Here is a 21,283-nt window from a genome sequence, read left to right as displayed (position 1 = left end):
CCTTTCCTCCATCCTGTATGGTAGTCCCGCACGAGGGACTGGAACGGAACCTCTTTTTACCAGAAAGACATTTCCCCTTTAAATGTACTCCCCTAATTCCGCCCACTGGCGCCACACCTCAGTCTCCCTTTCCACGTCGATGGGAATGGACCGCTACCACCAGCGCTCCTGGGTGAGACCTCAAGCCTCGTAATTCAACACGGTTTCCCTGAAATCTTTTTTCTTTTTTAGCTATTGGGAACACTCTCCACTTGTACCCTAGTTTGTATACAGCGTATGTCGGCTTCGACAGGCTTTAGCAGGTGCCCGTCGTGAGACGGTTCCTTCCCCACAACATATCTGCATGCACTCTCTCTGGTGCCTTGGTGAAGACCACAGATGGGACAGGTGCTCCGCATGCGACACTCTCACGCCTAGGTCGCTTAAACAGCGTCTTGTTTGCTGGAGAGAGCTGTTAAACAGGACCCCTCCACAGAACGTCAAGGACTATAATAATAATAATTTAGCATTTATATAGTGTTACAAACCCTTGGGTATCTGAGCACTGCTTATTATTAACCACGGTGTGTGGTGCTCATTTATCGACCTCGGAAGGAACAAAGGCTGAGATTGGCCCTGCCGGAATTCGGACCTGCGTTAGCAGGCTCTGCACAGATGTCAAAGCGAGCGCTCTACTCGCTGTGCTATCGGACCAGCTTCCTATGTCTGGAGGAAGACAAAGAAGGTATGGGTCTTATTTTCCAAAGCACCCGTCAGAGGCGACTCCTTCCCGGGGAAGCCCTTTTGCGGGAGGGGACAATCCAGCCCTTGCATCGGCTCAGGAAGTTCCGAGGCTCACGCAGCTACTGGCTTCACAGCAGAGGGGTCCAAGGGCCCCACTGGTTCCACAGCTGACGGGCCTGTAAACTCTACTACTACCAGGACTCTTCCCGAGGGGCCTTGCCCTTATACCGGGTCCTTACCGGAGGGGACGCCTTTACGCACAGCTTACCTGGTGTACACCTGAGGTGCAGACAGGTATGCAGGCAGAGCCCAGGAACACGCTGGCAACAGGTTCACATATGGACAAAATGGCGGCAGGCAGCACAAGACAAGATGCCCGCCATTCACGATCACCAAAGCGGGAACCCACGCAGGCAAGTGCAGAGGCCCACCAGCCAGGCGATCAACAGAGAAGTATTATCCCAAGTGAAGACTGGGTACCAATGACACCCGTCACCTGGACCACGTCATACCCCAACATCTTGGGTTCCAGGTACAGTAACCCCATGTACGGAGAAGGGCTGGGGAGGCAGCAGGCGTATTCGACACCTCCTCTGGTGCAGGATCGAGCTCAGCCAGCCTGTGAGGACAGGTTTTTCAACAAATTCATGTCTCTAATGCGGCCCCCACAAATGGTCTTAATTCTCTGGGACATTATCAAGGACATGTTGCCTCTGGGGCAGATGACCAACTGGACACAGATGAGGAGGAGCAGGACACTCCTCCCTCGTCAAAAGCCTTCCATGACGGGATCGCTGGCCTGTCGGAATACCTGGGCCTCCCCAGCCCCAGGTGGAGCTTCCTGAGGTAGGAGTTCTGGCAGAGGCCCTGAGTATCAGGGCGAAGGCGAAGTCTGGCATCCCCCTGTAGAAGGATGTGGAGGCCTTGGCCAAGAAGGGGTTGCTCAAGCCACACTCCACGCAACCCATTAACAAAAAGATGTATGCGAAGGTCCGGCAGGCCGAGGGGGACAGCATGCTACACTCAACACACCCGCAACCTCTGTTGTCGGTTATCGCTGCAGCATCCATGTATGCCAAGCCCCAGGCTTCCTCGTCTAATAATGCCACAGCAGCCTTCTTGAACAAGGAAGAAATGACCCACGAATTATATGGCAAGAGGGTCTAGTCTAATACGGGTCTACACCTCAGGCAGGCCAACGCAGACACCATCCTGGCTGCGTCTAATCGACGCCTGTGGAGGGAAATCGCAGATTTTCTGCCTCATCTCTCTGAGGACAAGCCAGCCTCATTCAAAGCGGGCCTCTCTGAGGTGAAACTCATGGCACAGGACATTGTGTAGGCCACATTGACACGGCTAACACAGCAATCTGTCTGGCAACGGACATGAGGCGCACAGCCTGGTTAAAAGCTACCAGGTTCAGCCCAGATGGTTAGGATAGAATCCTGGACTTTCCGTTCGAAGGGGGCGATATGCTACACTCCACAACTGATTGAGAGCTGGACAAGAAGGGCAGCTCTCAGACAGCCATGTCGCTGGTGATTCTTACCAAGCCAGCAGCGAAGCCGTTCTCACAGGCACAGTCACGCTCAGAAAAGAGGCGATCTTTTGCCTGTTTGCACGGGTTCCAGGACCACAAAGCCAGGCAGCCTGACAGGTCTCCCAATCAGCACAGGCGAAAACACCACAGATCCTCAAATAAGGGGTTCTTCCAGGCCCCCTCTCTCTCACTCAGCCTCTGGCCAGAAGAAACAATGACCATTCTTTTCAGGCTCACAGTGCCCCATTTGGGGGCAGGCCGGCACTGCACAGGCAGGCTTGGCGGTGAAGTTTGTGCATGTATGGGTCATCTCAGTTGTGTCCTAGGACTTCCAGTTACCTCTTCTCTTCTCCCACCGATCGAAACACCATCACTCCTAGCAGAGATTTGCTCCCTTGTAGAGAGTGCGGCGGTAGAGGAGGTCCTCCTATCCCCCGACCCCCAGCAGGGGCAGGGCTTTTATTCCTGCATCTTTGCTATTCAAAAGAAGAACCAGGCGGGCCTGCGAGTGATGTTGGAATGGTCTTCCCTGAATCTTTACCTTCCCCTGCAGAAGTTCAAGATGGTGACGCCAGTGCTCATAGCAGAGACACTTTGGGGGGGGTTGCCCCTATTCTTCTGCTCAACATACTTGACTGTTTCTCGGGCCTACTCCCATGGTATCCCTCTCTATTCTTTCCCTCCTCTATACCCTGGACTTGAAGGACATGTATCTCCACATTCCTATTGTGCAACCTCAACAGACCTTGCTCAAGTTCCGGGTCATGGGTGTGCATTTCTAGTACAAGGTTCTGCCCTTTGGGTTAAATACAGCGCCAAGAGTCTTCACAAGGCTTATGAATGTGGTGGCAGCTCTTCTCAGGTCAGAGAGGGTGCATGTCTAAAACAGGTTAGTCGGGGCCCAGTCTCTGGAGCAGGTTTGAGTCTCAGCGGACAGGCTCATCTCCACCCTATTTGACCCAGGGTTTTCAAACCACTACCAGAAATCTCAGCTCATCCCCATACAGACGCTAGTGTTTCTGGGCCTGTTGTGGGAGACATGGCAGCAGAGTTCATTACCCACAGGGGACAAGGTTACAGTGATTCGGATGGCTGTCTCCCATTTCTGCAGCAGGTCAGTCACCACAGCTTGGTGGTATCAAAACCTTCTGGGCGTACTGGCAGAATGCCTCGTGGTGGTCCTGTACACAAGACTCCATGAGGGATCAGGAGTCGGGCCATTAGGGGGTCCAGGTCTCCATCCCGCAACATCTGGACCACGATCTCAAATGGTTGCAGCAGAATATCTTGGTGGGCAGATTGTTCTGTCCACCCCCCTAGAGTACACCATTACCACGGATTCCTCCCTCCATGGGTTGGGAGCCACTCTGGGAACGCACTTGGTGCATGGGCTCTGGACCCAGACCGACTAGCAGAATCACATCAATTGGCTGGAATTTATGGTAATCTGGTTGGCCTTCAAGTCCTTTCTCCCGGCCATCATATTATATACTGCTAGAATCACGTTGCCTCCAGCAGTATATTGAAGTAATATGCTCCTGGAGGAACATTATGGAAATACATTATTCACTCTAGTGAAGGTATCGTTTACATAATATGCCTCTGCTTAGCTGATTGCAGAATGTATTTTGCTCATGGAGCATCTTCAAAAGAAATCCATGGAGACCCTTCATGAGCAAAATACATTCTGCACACTAGTGAAGGTGGTGTTATGTAAACCACCTTCAGTTGTGTGCAGTGTATTTTGCTCAGTCTCCTACCGAGTCCCTTTGCAGACGCTACGTGAGCAAAATACTGCCAGAAAAATACTGCCAGAGAAGAGGCTGCAGCAGCCAATAAGCTACTTGCTACTGCAAATGTCAGCCCGGCTGGCCTTTCAGCAGCAAATAGCTAATTGGGTGCTTCAGCCTTACCCTGTCGGTTCCGCTCTCTGCGATTGGCTATAATCTCTCGATCAACAGAGAAAATCACTGATCATAGATATTGGACTTCAGCCTCCAGTGAGTGTTGAAAGTATTCGGCCGAAGTCGGATATCTGAATTTCAGCCAGCCTGTTGCTCAGGCCTACTCCCATGGTATCCATCTCTATTCTTTTCCTCCTCTATACCAAGTCCTAAACTTAGCTACTTCCACCCTCTACAACTTACTACGATCCTTCCCCACCTCTACACAAGCCATAAAGCTTCCTATACAAGAACATTCTTTAAATGTCTTATTTGCATGTACAAAGCCATTCATGGCCTTGCTCCACCCCAACTTGTTGATTTCATAGGATGTATGTGATTTCTTCAAATATATTTTTCCTAATGGAGATTTCACAGAATCCATTTTACTGAAAAAAAACGAAATCTTACTTTTTTTTCTTTTTTTAATGCGGGGGATTCCCCCCGCTCTCCCCTCCCTAGCCTAACTTACACCCTTACCCCACACCCCACATATTATGCAGTGGGTAATGGGTTTCATATACCTTTACTTTCCCTCTCTTACTCTATCCTCCTCCACTCTCCTTAACCTCTTTCACCCCATGCCCTCTGCTGCTTCCACTCCTTCTCTCTACTGCCCCCACTGACTGAATACTCTCACAGCTTGCCTTGAATTGAACAATACAAAGCAAGACTCTTGACAGGGTCTTCTTTCACTCTCTCACTCTAGCCGATTCCTGCCCCCCATCCCCTTTTCATCCCACACCTGTGCACCAGGTGTAAATAGGATAGGAGCGTGTTACCAGCTGCCTTGGCTCTTGGCCTGTAGTGTGTATTTGTTCATATCTATTTACTTCTCTAAGTGACAGATGTTTGTCCCTTACCATTTGGCTACTCGCCGTGTTTCTATTGTTAAGGCACCGTACCCAGGGACTGCCTTCACATCCTGTATTGCTTCCTTTGTGTGACATTTCTGTTTGAAATTCAATAAGTACATATACTCTGCCGCTGTTTTCTTTTTCTTGGTCCCGCTCCCGTCTTTCCCTTATGTTGCACCTCTTTCTCAATATTTCTGCTTCTGTTCCTTTCGTTATTCTATGGATGCATCACCTCCATCTTTCTTCCTTGACATGTACCCTCGCCTGTCCCGCTATCCTGACATTTCTCCTCCTTTCTCTCTATCCTACTCTTCCTCTGCTTTTCCTTGCTCAGTAGATGCCCCTCCTTTTATGGTCTTTCCCTGCAATCCTCAGTCTTCTTCTCACTCCTCTCTTCCTCCTTCATCTGCATTAGCTCTTCTCTGTGTTTGCCAACTGTCCCCTAACACTCCCACTTCCTTTTTGGTTGAGCTCCCTAATATGTGTCCTAGAACTTGACTTGGGCTTGTATATGGGAGACCAATGGCAGCTGTGGGGAAATTGGGAGCAGGCCATCCGATTGAAGTGGACGTAAACAAACTACAACTCGCCCACGTTCACAATTGCACAAAAGAATGGTCATTGGGTCCTCGCACTAAGGGGATATGAGGAGGGTCCTCCATCTTTGAGTGAAGCAGCTCTTCCTCCATGCACTGTCTCGCCGATTCTGGGATGGATTATCCGAAGCATGCGTTACGGCGCCGCCATTTTGAAATAAAATTGGACCACAATACAGGAGGTGCACTGAAATATCTTGCAGATACACCTAATGGGTGCTGTGAATGTAGTTGACGAGACTAATCTAGAATGGCTGTTCTAGCATCCAAATAACTATTGGATCAGAGTGGACATGAACGAATTAGAGGGTTCTTAGTGTTAGGAATCCATCCCAGACACACAAGTGTTGCAACAGCCTTGGGATAAGACTCACAGACAGCAGTCAACACTGAGGACACTAAGAGATGCAATGTGAATTCTAACAAGAATTGTTTGTGATGTCCAAATGTCCCGGGAGGATAGCTCGGCGGCAACGTGATCGCCTTGGAAGCAAGACAACACGAAGCAACACAGGGTCGATCCCCGGTTCCGCGCTTAGAAACCTCCGGGTGTTTAAGCGCGTAATACATATGCAACTAAGACCAACAACTAACTCAACTAATGCAACTAAAACAAACAATTTCTGTAACAGCGCCTCGATGCCCGCGCTTTAAAAATGCAAAATAAATAAAAAAGGACAATTGTAGAATAGGAATAATGTCTAACCTAGAAAAAGCAGCTTTGTTAGCTATGCATGTGCAGTAAATGTTGGCACAAGTGCACTGGTGCACAAGGAGAAGGGAAAACAAACTTTTGATTAAACAAATATCAAAACTAATGACCATGGTTCAAGGGTTCATTGATTAATAACCCTGAACTGTGCACACAAGGTTGGAGGGGGCTGGGAGTGATTGATTAGTCTGTGTGTTGGCGCCGTCAGCATAGGTTGCCAAAAAGTGTTCCTGCAGCTGTGACGTTGTTATGCAAGACTGACCGCAAGGTCGCTCCAGGGAGGGTGCGTGACCTCGGCCGCGTCCAGCGAGCCACGCTCCCACGCCTCACACTATTAAAGGATAGTTCCGGGACTTTTTTTTTATTGTCCCTACGGGTCGGCCATGTGTTTGTAAGCATAAATCGGTAGATCGTAGGAAACTTTCCTATGGACCTTACCCGACTTTTCGCCCATTATCGCACTCGAAATCAGCCTCCATTTTGTGATAATCCTATCATTCCGCCGCATCGACCTGGCTCACCTGCCTTTGCGGCACTAAATCAAATCCCCCGCCCCTGAGCCTGACATCAGCAGACGCGTACTGCCCATTTCAAGCACGTCTCGTGTCAACAATCGCTGCGCCTCAGCTATTGACGTGTTGCCATGGAAATGGCAGGACGCCTCTTTCCCCAATAAGTATAAACAGACCGTTTCACAACACACAGCAGCAGATTTTCGATTCCATTCCTCTCTCTGTGTTACTTTGAGTATTCTGTGACTCGTTTCAGTGCTCTGGTCAGCTACCTTCGCCGCTTGTAGCCCGTGTGAACACCTGTACCATCTCTGTAAATTATTTTACTATCTTTACCGCACAATGGCCACAATAATGCCGTATATGTACGAGCCCGAGTACACCGAGGAAGAACTACTGGAAAGTCAAGCACGCGAAAACGATGGGGATTCGGACGGCAGTTGGGAGGACCAGTCAACGGATGAAGAGCCTGGACCATGTCGCATGGACGGCGTCTCCACCTGGTGCACGTGCAATCGGTGCGAGCTAATGCCAACTGAGGAGGAGAACTGCTGCTGCCGTGAAAATTCCGGGTGCTTGGCCTACATTTCGGAAAGCGAGCAAAGTCTGCAGGAAGGCGAGCAAAGTCCGCAATGCATCACCGAGCTGCCAGAGTTCAGGGAAGCCTGCCTCTCACGGACCGTGTTGAGGATGATGATGGTGCTTATGCACGAACTTCGCGGCACTGTTCGTCCGCGTAATCCGAGTAACGAGTAAGTATACTCTGTTTGTGATGTCAGTAATGCCACCACTATTTCATGGTCGTCTCCCACATATAAAATTACATTTACATATCATTCGAACGCATGTAAATTTGTTCCATATAGTGCATTTTCTAGATATAATTTTTTTCTAAGAAAAATGACATGTGTTACCTGAATCGACATTGATAAGAAAGTTTGGTCAGTTTAATACAGTTTGCATCTTTTTTTTTCACAGGTGGTACAGGCTGGTGGCCTATCGTTGCTTCACTTGGTGGCTTCACGGGAGGCTCGGACACCGCGTTCGGAGAGTAATACCTGCCTGTGCGGTACTTGCCATTAGACAACATTTCCCCAGTGACAGTGGACAATACCGCGGATTTTCCCTCGATGTGCTGCAACCTCAACTTTACAATGTGTAATGTTTATTATTTATGTTTAATTAAAATCTAAAATAAAGCCCAACATATATTTTAACAATGGTTGTTTTGATTTTTTAAATGAATCTAGTGTATATTCTCCTGGGAGGGTGAGGTATTTATAAACTCACCCCCCTGCATTCCATGTAGTAGATCCTGCAGCCATCCTCTTACATTCAGTTAGATGGCCTCTCCTTGGTGAGGCCCTGCGGCAAACGGGTCTTGTCTGCACGACCACCGCCCCGATCCACCCCCCGCCCTATCAAAGGCAGTTCGCACCGGGGTACTTGTGCTGGCAAGTGGAGCTGTCAGGGAGCGATAAAGGCCAAGAGGTGCCAAAGACCATGTACACTTCAAAGTGGTCTATAGAGCATGGGTTGTTGTTCCCATGTCTACCTCCAGACCCCGTGTCTCCTGCCAAGCATCCCCCCTCACGCTGGACGGCCCCCTGCAATCCACATAAGTGTGTCTCCATTCACGAGTCTTCCTGTGTCTTGTCTGCACGACCACCGCCCCGATCCACCCCCCGCCCTATCAAAGGCAGTTCGCACCGGGGTACTTGTGCTGGCAAGTGGAGCTGTCAGGGAGCGATAAAGGCCAAGAGGTGCCAAAGACCATGTACACTTCAAAGTGGTCTATAGAGCATGGGTTGTTGTTCCCATGTCTACCTCCAGACCCCGTGTCTCCTGCCAAGCATCCCCCCTCACGCTGGACGGCCCCCTGCAATCCACATAAGTGTGTCTCCATTCACGAGTCTTCCTGTGTCTTGTCTGCACGACCACCGCCCCGATCCACCCCCCGCCCTATCAAAGGCAGTTCGCACCGGGGTACTTGTGCTGGCAAGTGGAGCTGTCAGGGAGCGATAAAGGCCAAGAGGTGCCAAAGACCATGTACACTTCAAAGTGGTCTATAGAGCATGGGTTGTTGTTCCCATGTCTACCTCCAGACCCCGTGTCTCCTGCCAAGCATCCCCCCTCACGCTGGACGGCCCCCTGCAGACCGCATAATGCCACGACATATACACGTCATTCATTCACAAACACACCCCTGTTTCGAATTCTTTATAACCCACTTCATATTTCTAATGAGAACTTCTTTGCGCTTTGCTAGTCAACCCGTGAAGGTGCTGGTTATCTGCTCTTCGTCTCTGTGAACTTCCGTGACCACTTTGAGCAAACTCGTCAGTTTGCAACCTGTGAACAGCTCCCTGTTCTACGACAAGAAACTACTCTGATCCCTGCATCTAACTGTTTGTTCGTCAAGGTAAGTCCATGTACCATAATCATTTTGCGTCCAATTTTTTAATTTATATCTATTTGCTAGTAGTCATCAAATTGCATCCATGTTTTCTTTTCGTTCACGACAGTACATGCAAGGAACTAGTCACATGTTCTGAGTTTAGTCAAATTACTTTTTCTATTTTTTGAAAGTTATTGAAATACTTATCCGCATGTGAATAACATGTATAGTTCCAAGAACCAAAACGGACCTTGCATTGAACCTTTTATGTGTCATTTAATGTTTTAACACATTGGTATTCATAGAGAATTGTTGATCTTTACTTTTCAGAACTTTCCATAATGCCTGCCTGTTCCATTGGCGGTTGCCCTTCGAAGACCCATAACAAATCTGAAGGTACTATAATGCATGTTTTCCCTAAGACAATAGATCAGATAAGAGAATGGGTCCGATATTGCGGATATCCAGCCTCTGAGATAGAAAGTAGAGTCCTAGAAGTCTTTGCGGACAAGAGGGGTGATCGATACCGCATCTGCAGCAGGCACTTTAGCCCAGACATGTACTCCACATCATTGCTAATAAGGACGAAAACACCGCGAGCGAGGCGAAAATTGCTCTCAACCGCTATTCCCACTCTATTCGTCCACATCCCTCCACTGGTGAGTCAAGTTTACGTATTTATCTCTCGGCATTGCGGTAGTGTGTAGCATTAGCTAACAATAATTTCCCCATTTATGTATCCACTCAATATGAAGGCTGAAGATTCTCCATCCGTGTCGTTATTGCAGTCATCAGCCACTTCAAGCGCCTATCGGGTAATCTTACTTAGCTATTCTGACACTGACTTGTTTTAGGCATGTAAATCAATAGTTTTAATTGATCGTGTAATTATTTTACCTAATGGTACACCACAGTACTCGTCCTCTAGTCTTTGTTTTCAGTTATAATTATTGTTATCCAAAATAATGCAAGTACTGTCTTTCAGGGAGATGCTGAGGAGTCCAACGCATTGACGACAACCGTAGATGTCACTCAGATGCTCGAGGTACGTTTCCGGACAGTTCCATCGATGGAGATCATCAGATCTTGCATTCTTGTAGCGTGATTGTTACACACAATGTTTCTTTCGTTTTTAGCCATTGGTATGTCCTTCTGTCGTCGCCCTCCTATGTGTCTTCTTTTTTCAATATTGTGTTCATTACTAATGAAAGTCCTATGTTTCAGGGAGTCGATGGAGCATTAGTCCAAGAGGAAGGGGGAGCATGCAGTTACGGGTCGGCGCAACAGCTTGCAGAAGTGTGCACCGCAGTTACAGCGTCCCTTGATGTTCTTATGCATTTCGAGGTATGGATACTGACAGATCAATCATGCGAGATCAAATGACGTGATTACATCCGCTATACTTCCTTCTTTATTAACGCAAGTACTATGTTTCAGGGAGCTGACGGAGCTTCTTCAACAAGAACATCACCCCTAATAGTTGATGCAGATCTCTGGGTGGTGACACTTCCAACGATGGAGCAAATCGAATCATATTTAGATATCCATTATTTATTTTAGACAACTGATCATTTGTGCAGGTCTATTTAGATGAGCCGTTGACGCCTGCAGAAAGTTTATGTTCTTTTAAACAAAATACAAAACCATACTAATGCAATTACTGTGTTTCAGGGAGTTGCTGAAGCCTCATCTTCAATAATATCATCAATGGAAGTCTATGCGGAGCCCGAGGTATGGATCTTGACAGTTCAATCTAACTAGATCAACAATGCGTGAACTATTGTCGTTTGAATGTTCTACACAATGCGTTCATTCGTGTTTTGCTATTGAGATGTACGTATGGGTATTGGTCCCCAAGTACATTTTGTGTTTTCAATATTATTATACATACTAATGAAAGTTCTATGTTTCAGCGAGTCGATGGAGCCTCAGTGAGTGATGGATGTGCTTATCATGAAAGTATAGTCGTTGCAGCGCGAGAGGAAGTGGAGACATGCACACACGAGTCGGAGCAACAGCGTCCAGATGTTGAAGTTCGAGGAAAGAAAGTTTCAAAGAAAAGAAAGCAAAAGAAGGTTAGTGTCCTGTTCACTATATTATGTTGTCTTTCACTGTCAATAGTTCAATACTGTAAGTTGTGTTTAAACTGAACATCCCTTTTCTAATCTGTCCTCTAGTTGCGAGTGGGTGTAAGAACTAGATCTACACAGACAGTGAAGCGAACGAGAGATGTTGCTTGTCAAACCTTTTGGCAGGGACTTGAGACTGGAGATGCATCGTGCCAATGGGAAGAATATGAAGTGATTGACAACGGAGCTATACCACCACCAGCCATTGATAGTGAATGTCCTCCTGGTAGTTTGGATGCAGTCGTAGATCAATTCACAGAATCCACACCCGCAAAAAATAAGAGCACGCGAAAGTTGAAGACATTGTTTTTTTCTCCCATCTCCGGACAAGGAACAGATGTTGCAATGGAAGAGAATGAAGTGGACGACAATGAAACACCATCAATATCACTCAGCATAGCGGAAGACGATATCAGAGATTGTACCTTTCATGCGAGTGACATGTCCTCAACGTTACAGGCCGAACCAGCTGGGATGCAGAGTGACAGTATAAGGAAAGAGGCCAAATTCATTGTATTCGATAGCTGTTTGATGGATATTATTATGATGATGAAATGTGGGCATTGGGTTGGTGGGGAAGTATGTGGGGAGCCATTGATTAATGTGACTCGTGCAATTCGAGGCACTAACCTTAAAATACATGCCACCTGTACACAATATCATCCGTTCGCATGGTCTGCACAACCCATGCTGGGGCAACTGCCAGCAGGCAATCTACTTTGTGCAGCGGCCGCACTTTTTAGTGGTTCAAGTTTTAAAAAGTTACAGTATTTCTTTCAGTTTGTGGGAATCCATTTCATTGCGAAAAGTCAGTTCTACAAATACCAAACCGATTATCTATTTCCAGCCATCAGCGAAGCTTGGAGAATGGAAAAAATGTCAATGGAAAGTACATTCGCGGGCAAACGCTTCAGGCTAGCCGGTGATGGACAATGCGACAGTCCAGGATTTTCAGCCAAGTACTGCACCTACCACTTTCAGGACATGGAAAGTAAGAAAATTGTGAGTTCGGTGGTCGTGCAGGTGTCACAAAGTACATCCTCAGTGGCCATGGAGAAATTTGGCTTTGTAGCATCATTGCAAGAACTACAATCGCGGGGAATGGTGATCGACCTGATAGCCACGGACAGACACGTTTCAATTGCCAAGACAATGAGAGAACAGTACAAAAATATAAATCACCAATTTGACGTTTGGCATCTTGCAAAATCAATCAATAAAAAATTGTCGGCTGCAGGAAAAAAAAAAGATATGCAAGGTATTTCACAGTGGTCCAAGTCAATCAGCAACCATCTTTGGTGGAGCTCAAAAACATGTGAAGGGTCGTTGGAAATTCTACTGGAAAAATGGCGGTCAGTAATGTTGCACTGTAGCAACGTACATCGATGGTCGACAAATGAGCATTTCCACAAATGTGAACATGGCCATTTGTCCACAGAGGAGGCACGGAAGAAGAAGTGGTTGATTCCTTCATCACCCACTCACAAGGCCATTGAAAAGATTGTATTTGATAAAACTATAACAAAAGCTTTGAGGGGACTCACGGAATTCTGCCACACAGGAGATTTGGAGGTGTTCCACAATATGTGCCTCAAGTACAGGCCCAAAAGATTGCATTTTGGCATGGAAGGCATGATAAATCGGACTCTTCTAGCGGTCTTGGCACATAACCATAATGTTGGCCGTCAACAAAGTAGGACGACCGGAACTTTAGGGACGCTTCGCTACAATAAGGCCTTCACTAAAAGAAGTAAACAATGGGTGATCAAACCAGTGTTTGAGGATATGCAATATGAGTTTATTGAGAGACTTATCGTAGATGTCCTCGATAGGCACATACATGGAGTGGTGAACGAACCTATGCAGGGGACAACTGCATTGCCACCCAACATTGCCTCTGTTCCATGTCCACCTAAAGCAGAGCTCATTGAGAAATACACATCACGGTTTAAATGATTGTAATTCGATTGTCTGTTCTCTCGAGTCTCCTCATGTTGCAGGCCCATTGCAATTAAACCAAACAGTAATATAAATCATTTTTACAAAAATTATAGAATGTTTCCGTATTACAAACACATGGCCGACCCATAGGGACAATAAAAAAAAAGGCACGCAGACAAGATGCCCTTACACTAACTGGAGCTAACTAGAAATGTGTGCTCGCTCAAAGTGAAGGTCAGCTGCTTTGATGTTTTGCTCGGGTGGCGGAACGGCCCACGACCCAATATAAGGTTCTATTGTGATTTGACCTTGACAGGCCGGGACCATCCTGAAAGACTAAGAAAAGATAATGAATAAAATTTCAGAAACGAAACGATGAGCCACGTTCATTAGAAGAAGTAACGTCGGCAAAGAAGGAGTGGTGTTTCGGGTCTGCCCTACACAGAGACACAATGGAAAATGCAAATATAATGTAAGTAACTTTTGATGAGTTTATACCGCAATTTCATTACTATACAGTGGCTTTAAAGACGGGTTCAGTTGTACTTGTTCGTTCTATGTGGCATAGTGTTTTCTACCGCGCACTATCTGGAGGAGAAACATCTGCTTTTACTGAAGCACCTCAAAACCTTCCTCTTTGCTTCTGCTTTCTCTCTCCCTCTCCCCTGCTACAACTGGTCCACTGTCTGCGACCTCGGTCCTGGGCCCTTCCACTCTCCACCTGCACTGCCTCCCTGTCAACCCCTGCACTGGGGGACTGTCTCAGTATCCTACAGCCCCCCCTTCCCAGCACTTGTTCTGCACTTACCTTGCACTTGCCACCAGCTGGCCCTATTTATTTATTATTTTATGCTACTTACCTTGTACTCCACTCCCCCCCCCTCCATGCCTCGCCACGCCTTTAAACACTTGTGTACACCCAGTAGCGCTGTCCTCGCTATGAAATGAATAATTTTAATAAGGATCTGATGGTGAGACTAATTTCATTTTTTATGTTTTTAGGTACATCATTCACTACTGTCTGTGTCACGAGTACCAGACACCGGCGGACGGCTTCTACAGCCGCCAGTTGCTTCTCCGCGTGAACAACGTTACCACCCTGACCATTTTATGGGACGATCGCCAAGTACAAGTATGCCCTTACGCGGTACTAACGGTTAGATGCAACATACCTACCTTTGTGGTGGCCTAGTGCCTCGTTGTTGGAACAGCCATGCGATTATCAGTGCGACAGAAGAGCTTATTTTTATCGTAAACCAACACCCTGTGTACTGCACACGAACATCGCTTGCCTCAAGACGAACTAATTTGGATCGAGAGCAAAGAAAAATGCAAATCGCTGAATATTCTCTAAACATTTGATGTCCAATAAACGTACTTTGCCAAATGTACAATCTTGCCGTTTGCTTTTAAAGCACGGTTTCACATTCCGAATTGTGGTGCTGTATTGTGAGATGCTCTAAGACCCTGTGTACAGCAAAGGACCATCGCGTTCCTCAATACGAACTTTTTGGAACATGAGCAAATAAAAATGCAAATCGCTGAATATTCTCTAAACATTTGATGTCAAATAAATGTACTTTACCACATTTACAATCTTGCGGTTTGATTTCAAAGTACAGTTTCATATTCCGAATTGTGGTGCGCTGTATTGTGAGCTGATCTGTGTTGATTTCCGGGGTCTGTGTGGAGTCGCGTAGAAGACGCCTGGGCGCGTTTGCCTACGCAGCTCAGTCACGTCACGGATAGAGGCGGGGAATATGAATGTTTTGATAAAGTCTGTTTCAGGGGCGGGGGATTTGATTTAGTGCCGCAAAGGCAGGTGAGCCAGGTCGATGCGGCGGAATGATAGGATTATCACAAAATGGAGGCTGATTTCGAGTGCGATAATGGGCGAAAAGTCGGGTAAGGTCCATAGGAAAGTTTCCTACGATCTACCGATTTATGCTTACAAACACATGGCCGACCCGTAGGGACAATAAAAAAAAAGTCCCGGAACTATCCTTTAACTGGTGTGCGTTGTGACACCTAGGCGGCTTTCTCAGCCTTACCAACATGATCTTGCAAGCCGTGTCTGTTGGGGTTTCTTGTGACTCTTGAAGTACAGCCGCTGAGTGGGGAATATTCTGTATACTGTCTCTGGAGCCGTTGTCCCGAAAGCAGCAGTAGTCTCCGGCACCCGGGGTCTCCAGACACCCATCCATAGCCTCTTCAGAGTGATTTCATCACATGACGCTTAGGCTCTAATTAAGAGCTTGGCAATAATTATGCAATTTAATCTTCACAGAATGTCCGACCAATCACATGTATTTATTAGTAAAGCGCGTAGCCAAAGCCCCCGAGGCACGAGGTTCACTGGCACTGCCGTTCGGTTTTGTTTTGGTCAGTACGGCAGAGTTCATACCCATTCTTTGAGCCCTCGATGGGGGTTTTTGCAGACTTGCCACAAGGGGTAATTATGTTTAGGGAGAGCTACCACTTTTTGAAAGCGACAAGGAACATTTATCTCCGTTAATATGCCGGAGGTAATTACTCCACCTCCCCTCCAAACTCCGAATTTCAGCAATGCAACAACATTGGTGGTAAATGAGTAACTCCGCAAAAATGGTGATAACTGAATTACCACCAAAATGCTAGCTCGTTGCCGAACTCGTAATGAGGTCTCCAGTCTCTTATTTTCTGCCGTGGATAATGAACGCGATTAGTCGTATGACTTGAAGGTGATGCCAAGGCTGAGCGAATCGATATCTGATCAATCCTTTGGCATTGCCAGAGAAACGTTTGGGCTTCTAGCGCTTTAGTGATGGCTAGGCGCTAGGATGGGCGAAAAGAAAAGTCAAGCTTCAGTCTCAGCAAAGCTTCCTATGTCTGCTCAGTGACTCTGCGGTGATGTAGACTTGCCAGGGGTGACATGTATGGCAAGTGGGCAGGCGGCGCGCTAAGCGTGGTCGGCGCTCCCTGTGGGGGCTGGCTCGTCGTTCCTTGGCGTCATTTGTGTGTATGTTATGTGTCGATTCCAGGAGTGGTGTGTGGAGGGTCTGTGGGAGTGGTGTGTTGGAGGGTCTGTGGGAGTGGGGCGTTGGGGGGGGGGGGGTCTGTGGGAGTGGGGCGTTGGGGGGGTCTGTGGGCGTTGGAGGGTCTGTGGGAGTGGGGTGTTGGAGGGAGCAGTGTGGGTGTGTGCTGTCTCTGAACCGCTGTTACACACGAAACATGACATTTACTTTGAGGGTGATGACCTCTAGCGGCCATAGATGGTATTTTTTTCTGACACAAACGTAGTTGAGCTCCTACGGCTGTGTTTTGTTTGGAATGCTGAGACCTGACATTTTCTTTGATGGCACCCGCTCGCATGTTAATGGGCTAATACGTGCTAATATGTGTAACGCGTAATGGTTCTGGTACTCTAAGCTGCTCCCAGTCGCACTCTGGCATCCTGCATACAATATTCTAGGAAGCTCGAAACATTTGAGCAAATGGTTGAACCCTAGATTGTGATGGCAGCAGCTTGGCCGATATAATTCCATTTTGACGGTGCTTTATTTTATGGTACAAACACATTTTGAGTGGTTTCTGGCACACATTTTTCTGATGACCACTGTTCGTGATATGATGCTCCTGGGCCGTTTGCTGGCCCCTGGAAATATTGAATTAACTCACGAGCCTCCCCCTCCAGAACTGCCCGTCAACCCTGTGATGCGGCCGCGTTGTAAAATGCGCCGTTTGGACCCCTCATTTCCAAAGGTTCTGGGGCACAATCGCCCTAGCGGTGTGTTGGATTCCTAAATGCATGAAGGCATCACGTCCCGCCACTTCGTTTGCACCAGCCACCGCTGGTTATTCAGCGGCATTTTCCGACACACTTTGTCACTCTGATTCTAGCGTGGGTCGGCGCCGGTGTGTTTGGCAGCGGCCCGGTAGAGAGGCCCTTTACTGTACACGGGGTGGTGTGGAACGCCTGCTTTCGAAGAGTGCTTCCCTTGGTCGCCGACAGAGGGCAGCGGCGGCGCCTGGGCTGCAGTGCCGCAGCCTCAGGGGGTTTTCACCCGGTGATGCCCTAGAGATGGAAGCGCGTGATTTAGGAAATGGAAGCCGAGGCCAGTGTGCGGCGGAGTGGGATCCATGCAAGGAGGGAGCTTACTCCGGAGCAGCCATCTACCTACCGACACGATGCCTGCACACAGAAAAGGCGCCCGGTAAGTGGCCTCCACCTCGCATCGCGTGTACACATCCCCATGGGGCGCGCGGGGGCCTCATCCAGGCCGTGGGCGCTTGCACACTTGTCATCGCTTAGACCTGTTCACGTTGTTGCCACGTTTAATGCCTGGAAAGACTGCCGATCGGGACATTGCAGGGGGGTGGGCTGCTTTAGGATTTAGGTTAGTTGACAGCTTGGCACATTGAGTCCTGGGTTCTACTCTCAAGTTTTGGGGTGCGGGGGGCTTGTCACTCTAAAGTCTACAACCCTCATTCTGGCAAAACGAACGAGTGCAGTGATGGTTAACAAATTACACGCTCTCCCCATGACCACGGTCTCATCTAGGTGTGCCCACCCAACCACCCACCTCTCCGCCCTTTGTGTATGTCATCGATGACTCTGCAACTTGTACCATGTTCGAGATGCTGCTCACATACAAATGTATGTTTTTTGTGAAGTGCCTCGATGCTTCTGGTCACCGTGGCTACGCTATGTGCAATACCCAGAATAAAGAAAACTCAAGTGAACATGCCATTTTCTGTACACTTTCTGTACGTTTTCATAAACGGGAGCAATGCACGGGCACATCGGCGCTGTAGTATCGATACCTGATACTTTTGACCTCAATTAGATAACCAACGGTAATGAGACGCCGATCCGTTTTAATGTGGCACTCCAGCAGTGTGTGATGGGGTACGCCTGCCTGTCTCCCCTGGAACAATGGAAGCGGCCAGCTTGCGGTAACGTTATACGGCTGCACGCCCCTGAACCGACTTCAGCCCAAGGAGCTCCTGCAGGGTCGCACCCCAGTTGTCTGTGTGCGCGCTCTTGCTTGTCTCCTGTCTGGTCATGTCGTGGATCTGTGAATTTCAAGACAGAGAATTCAACGTGGCGTCCATCACAAGGGCACATTCCACACCCTGCCTCTGGGCTTACTGCACACAAATTACCCAGGCTCGCTTTTAAGTGGAAAAGGTTGCTTTAATGTGACAGGCCGCAGCCCACAAAAAACTCTAACCTGGCTCCCTGGCCTTACAGACTAACATATCCATTTTAACAAATTGCCAAACAATTAAATGAACATTTTCAATTCCCTCACAATTAAATTGAATTGAAAATTCTTCCCTTCCTGTCCCTTGCTCCCTCCCGCCCCCTTAAATTCCTATCAAACTTCATTCCCACTTTCTTCTATCTTCTCCCCGAGGCCATGCCCCTCCCCCATTATGCTTCCCCTATCCCTTTCCATGCCCATTTTACAATTGAATGTCCACAAATCCATATCTGCGGCAACTCACCACTCCTCCGTGCCACAGTTGCAAAAGAGAAAATGTCATGAATCTCTCTCCACCACTGCCAATCCCCCAGCCCCCTGCTCTTGTTCCAGTCCTAACCTGCCCCTTTTCCTAACTCTCTGATGTACCCCTTGTACTTTCCCGATTTCCCACGCCCCAAAATCTTGACCTCATCCTCCTATAGACCCTTTCTGCTACCTTCCGATGCTGCACCCATCCTGAAAGAATGAGTTCCAAAATCCTCTGCTTTCTCCCCCAAGGCCAACAAAGCCCTCCTCATGACCCCCATAACTTGAGCTTCCCTCACCTCCGACACATCCTCGTGCTGAAAAACCAACCCCTCTCTTCCCCTATATGTCTCCCACCAAGATAATTGCGTCCTCACTGGACACCACTCTTTACTACCTCTATCCAGAAGCACCCAACAGCCCTTTCCTTCTGATCCATCTTTGATCTGCTAATCTTTATATCCACACCTATGTCTGATAAATGAACATCTCCCCACCGTAGACGTCCTTCCCCTATTCTCCCCCCCCACCAGACCCGACACCATAAATGCCCCAAAGAACAACGAAGTGAAACAGGTTGAAAACTTGTCCCTCTCCCAAGGTGACCAGCACACCCCCCTCAAAGCCTTGCACAACCTCACCAACAGGGCCGCTGAAACCGGTCTCCTGCTATCCTTGCCCTTCCTGTTTTCCCTTGCCGACCCTATCAACATTCTAGGTGCCATCTCCCTGCCACTGGGCTGAAAGTCCCAAAACCATTTCCCGTAAAAAGCAATGCCCATCAGTTTCCCTGATATCCTTGCCCTTGACCAGACCTTGTCCAGAATGTACACTAATGGACCTTTTCACAAATACCTAATTTAGAAGGTCAATTAGGACATATATGTGAGGGGAAACCCTGTGCAACCCCCCACCATCCCCCACCCAATCCCCTTATATTGTTTATAATCCAAAACCAACCCAATACATACATACATAAAATAACTAAAATAATATAATGGTCAAATGTGCAGAAGGACAATTAGGACCACTATAATTAGGTGAATTGGGCAAAAGGTCAATTGTAAAAGGTCAATTTGGGTAATACCCTTGTCCATTCACCCAAGTCAACCACATCATCCCTTCTTCTCTCCTCTGCGTCCTCCATACCCTTCCAGCTGCGTGCTCCTCTCTTTATAAATTCCAACCATGCCCTCTTGTATGCAGTCCTAGACGCTGGGGCTAGCGAACCCTCCACTAAGGACAGTGCTCTGTTTCCTAGCTGCCACAGCTCCTTCGGGATCCGATGCCCGTTCAAGTCTGCTTCTGGTGCCATTCCACGGAATCTCTGCCACTGAAAACGAGATAATGCATCAGCGATGCCTGTAGCCTTCCCTGGCACGTGCTTTGCTCTAAACACCACATTCTACTTCATACATTGCAGTACAAATTCTCTCATTAATCTAGCCACCCTCTGGTCTTTTGCCCACTGCCTGTTCCACCACATTGATATTAACATGTACTTTCTTGTTCCTCAACTCTCTGCCCCACAACTCCATTGCCACCAACAGTGGGAAAAATTCCAAAAAGGCTAGGCTTCTACCTCCTCTGCCACTGCTCAGTCCACCTTTCAGCACAACACTTACCCACCAAAACACTCCAAAACCTCCCGAGCCTGATGCATCTGAAAAAACTTTAACTTCCCATGAAACTGGATCACTTTGCCACCACATGGACACCCCATTGAATTCTTCCAGAAATCTTAGCCAAATCCTGCAGTCCACCCTGACCGCTCCTGACAACCTCACCCTGTGATGTGGGCACTTAGCCCCGCCATAGACCGTGCCATGTTTCTACAGACAGTGTGACCCGGGGCCACTACCCCACACATGAGAATTGAGATGCCCCACTAACCTTGCATGTCCACCAGTGCCATTTTGCGAGGCGCAATTGCCTTCTCAAGCAAACCCACCAGCCTGTTCACCTTGTTGTGCGGCAAGCGTGAGGTCATGACCACCAAATCCAACTCTATCCCTAGAAAGGTCAACACCACCGCCGGCCCCTCAGTTTTATCCTCTGCCAATGGCACTCCCAAATTCTGCATCAATGCTTGAAAAGTCTTTAGCATCCTCCGACACTCCTGTTCTTTATCCGCCCCACTAATGAAAAGAAAATCGTCAAAATAATGCAACACTCCTTCACAACCCGAAGTGTAAGTAAAAAAACACTGCAAAAAGGAGCTAAAACGCTCAAACAATGCACATGAAATTGCACAGCCCCTAGGCAAAGCTTTGTCTGTCTAAACTTGTCCTACAAACTGCATCCCCAGCAGTCAAAAATCTTCCGGATGCACCTGTAACAAACAAAACGCTGCCTTGATATCACACTTGGCAATGAAAGCCCCACAACCTTCCCTCCTCACCAAACCCACTGCCATAGGACACCACGCAATCCTCCT

General features: G+C 47.9%; 1 protein-coding gene across 2 annotated transcripts in view; it reads left to right on the top strand.

Annotated features, from left to right (window-relative positions):
* The window catches only part of ST3GAL5 (ST3 beta-galactoside alpha-2,3-sialyltransferase 5), a 559,457-nt gene that overhangs the window by 267,097 nt on the left and 271,077 nt on the right, over nucleotides 1-21,283 (top strand). The window contains exon 1 of one of the 2 annotated variants that reach the window (XM_069632171.1): nucleotides 17,439-17,544. The exons of the other annotated variant lie outside the window; for it this stretch is intronic. Within the exon in view, the coding sequence (XP_069488272.1) occupies nucleotides 17,471-17,544 (74 nt within the window). The 5' untranslated portion in view covers nucleotides 17,439-17,470. Of the gene's footprint in view, nucleotides 1-17,438; nucleotides 17,545-21,283 lie in introns of those variants that run through there. 2 annotated transcript variants of the gene reach the window in all.

Source organism: Ambystoma mexicanum, chromosome 6q (assembly GCF_040938575.1).
Source record: "Ambystoma mexicanum isolate Mex_15411 chromosome 6q, UKY_AmexF1_1, whole genome shotgun sequence".
NCBI lineage: Eukaryota > Metazoa > Chordata > Amphibia > Caudata > Ambystomatidae > Ambystoma > Ambystoma mexicanum.
This window is presented reverse-complemented; position numbering and strand designations above follow the sequence as displayed.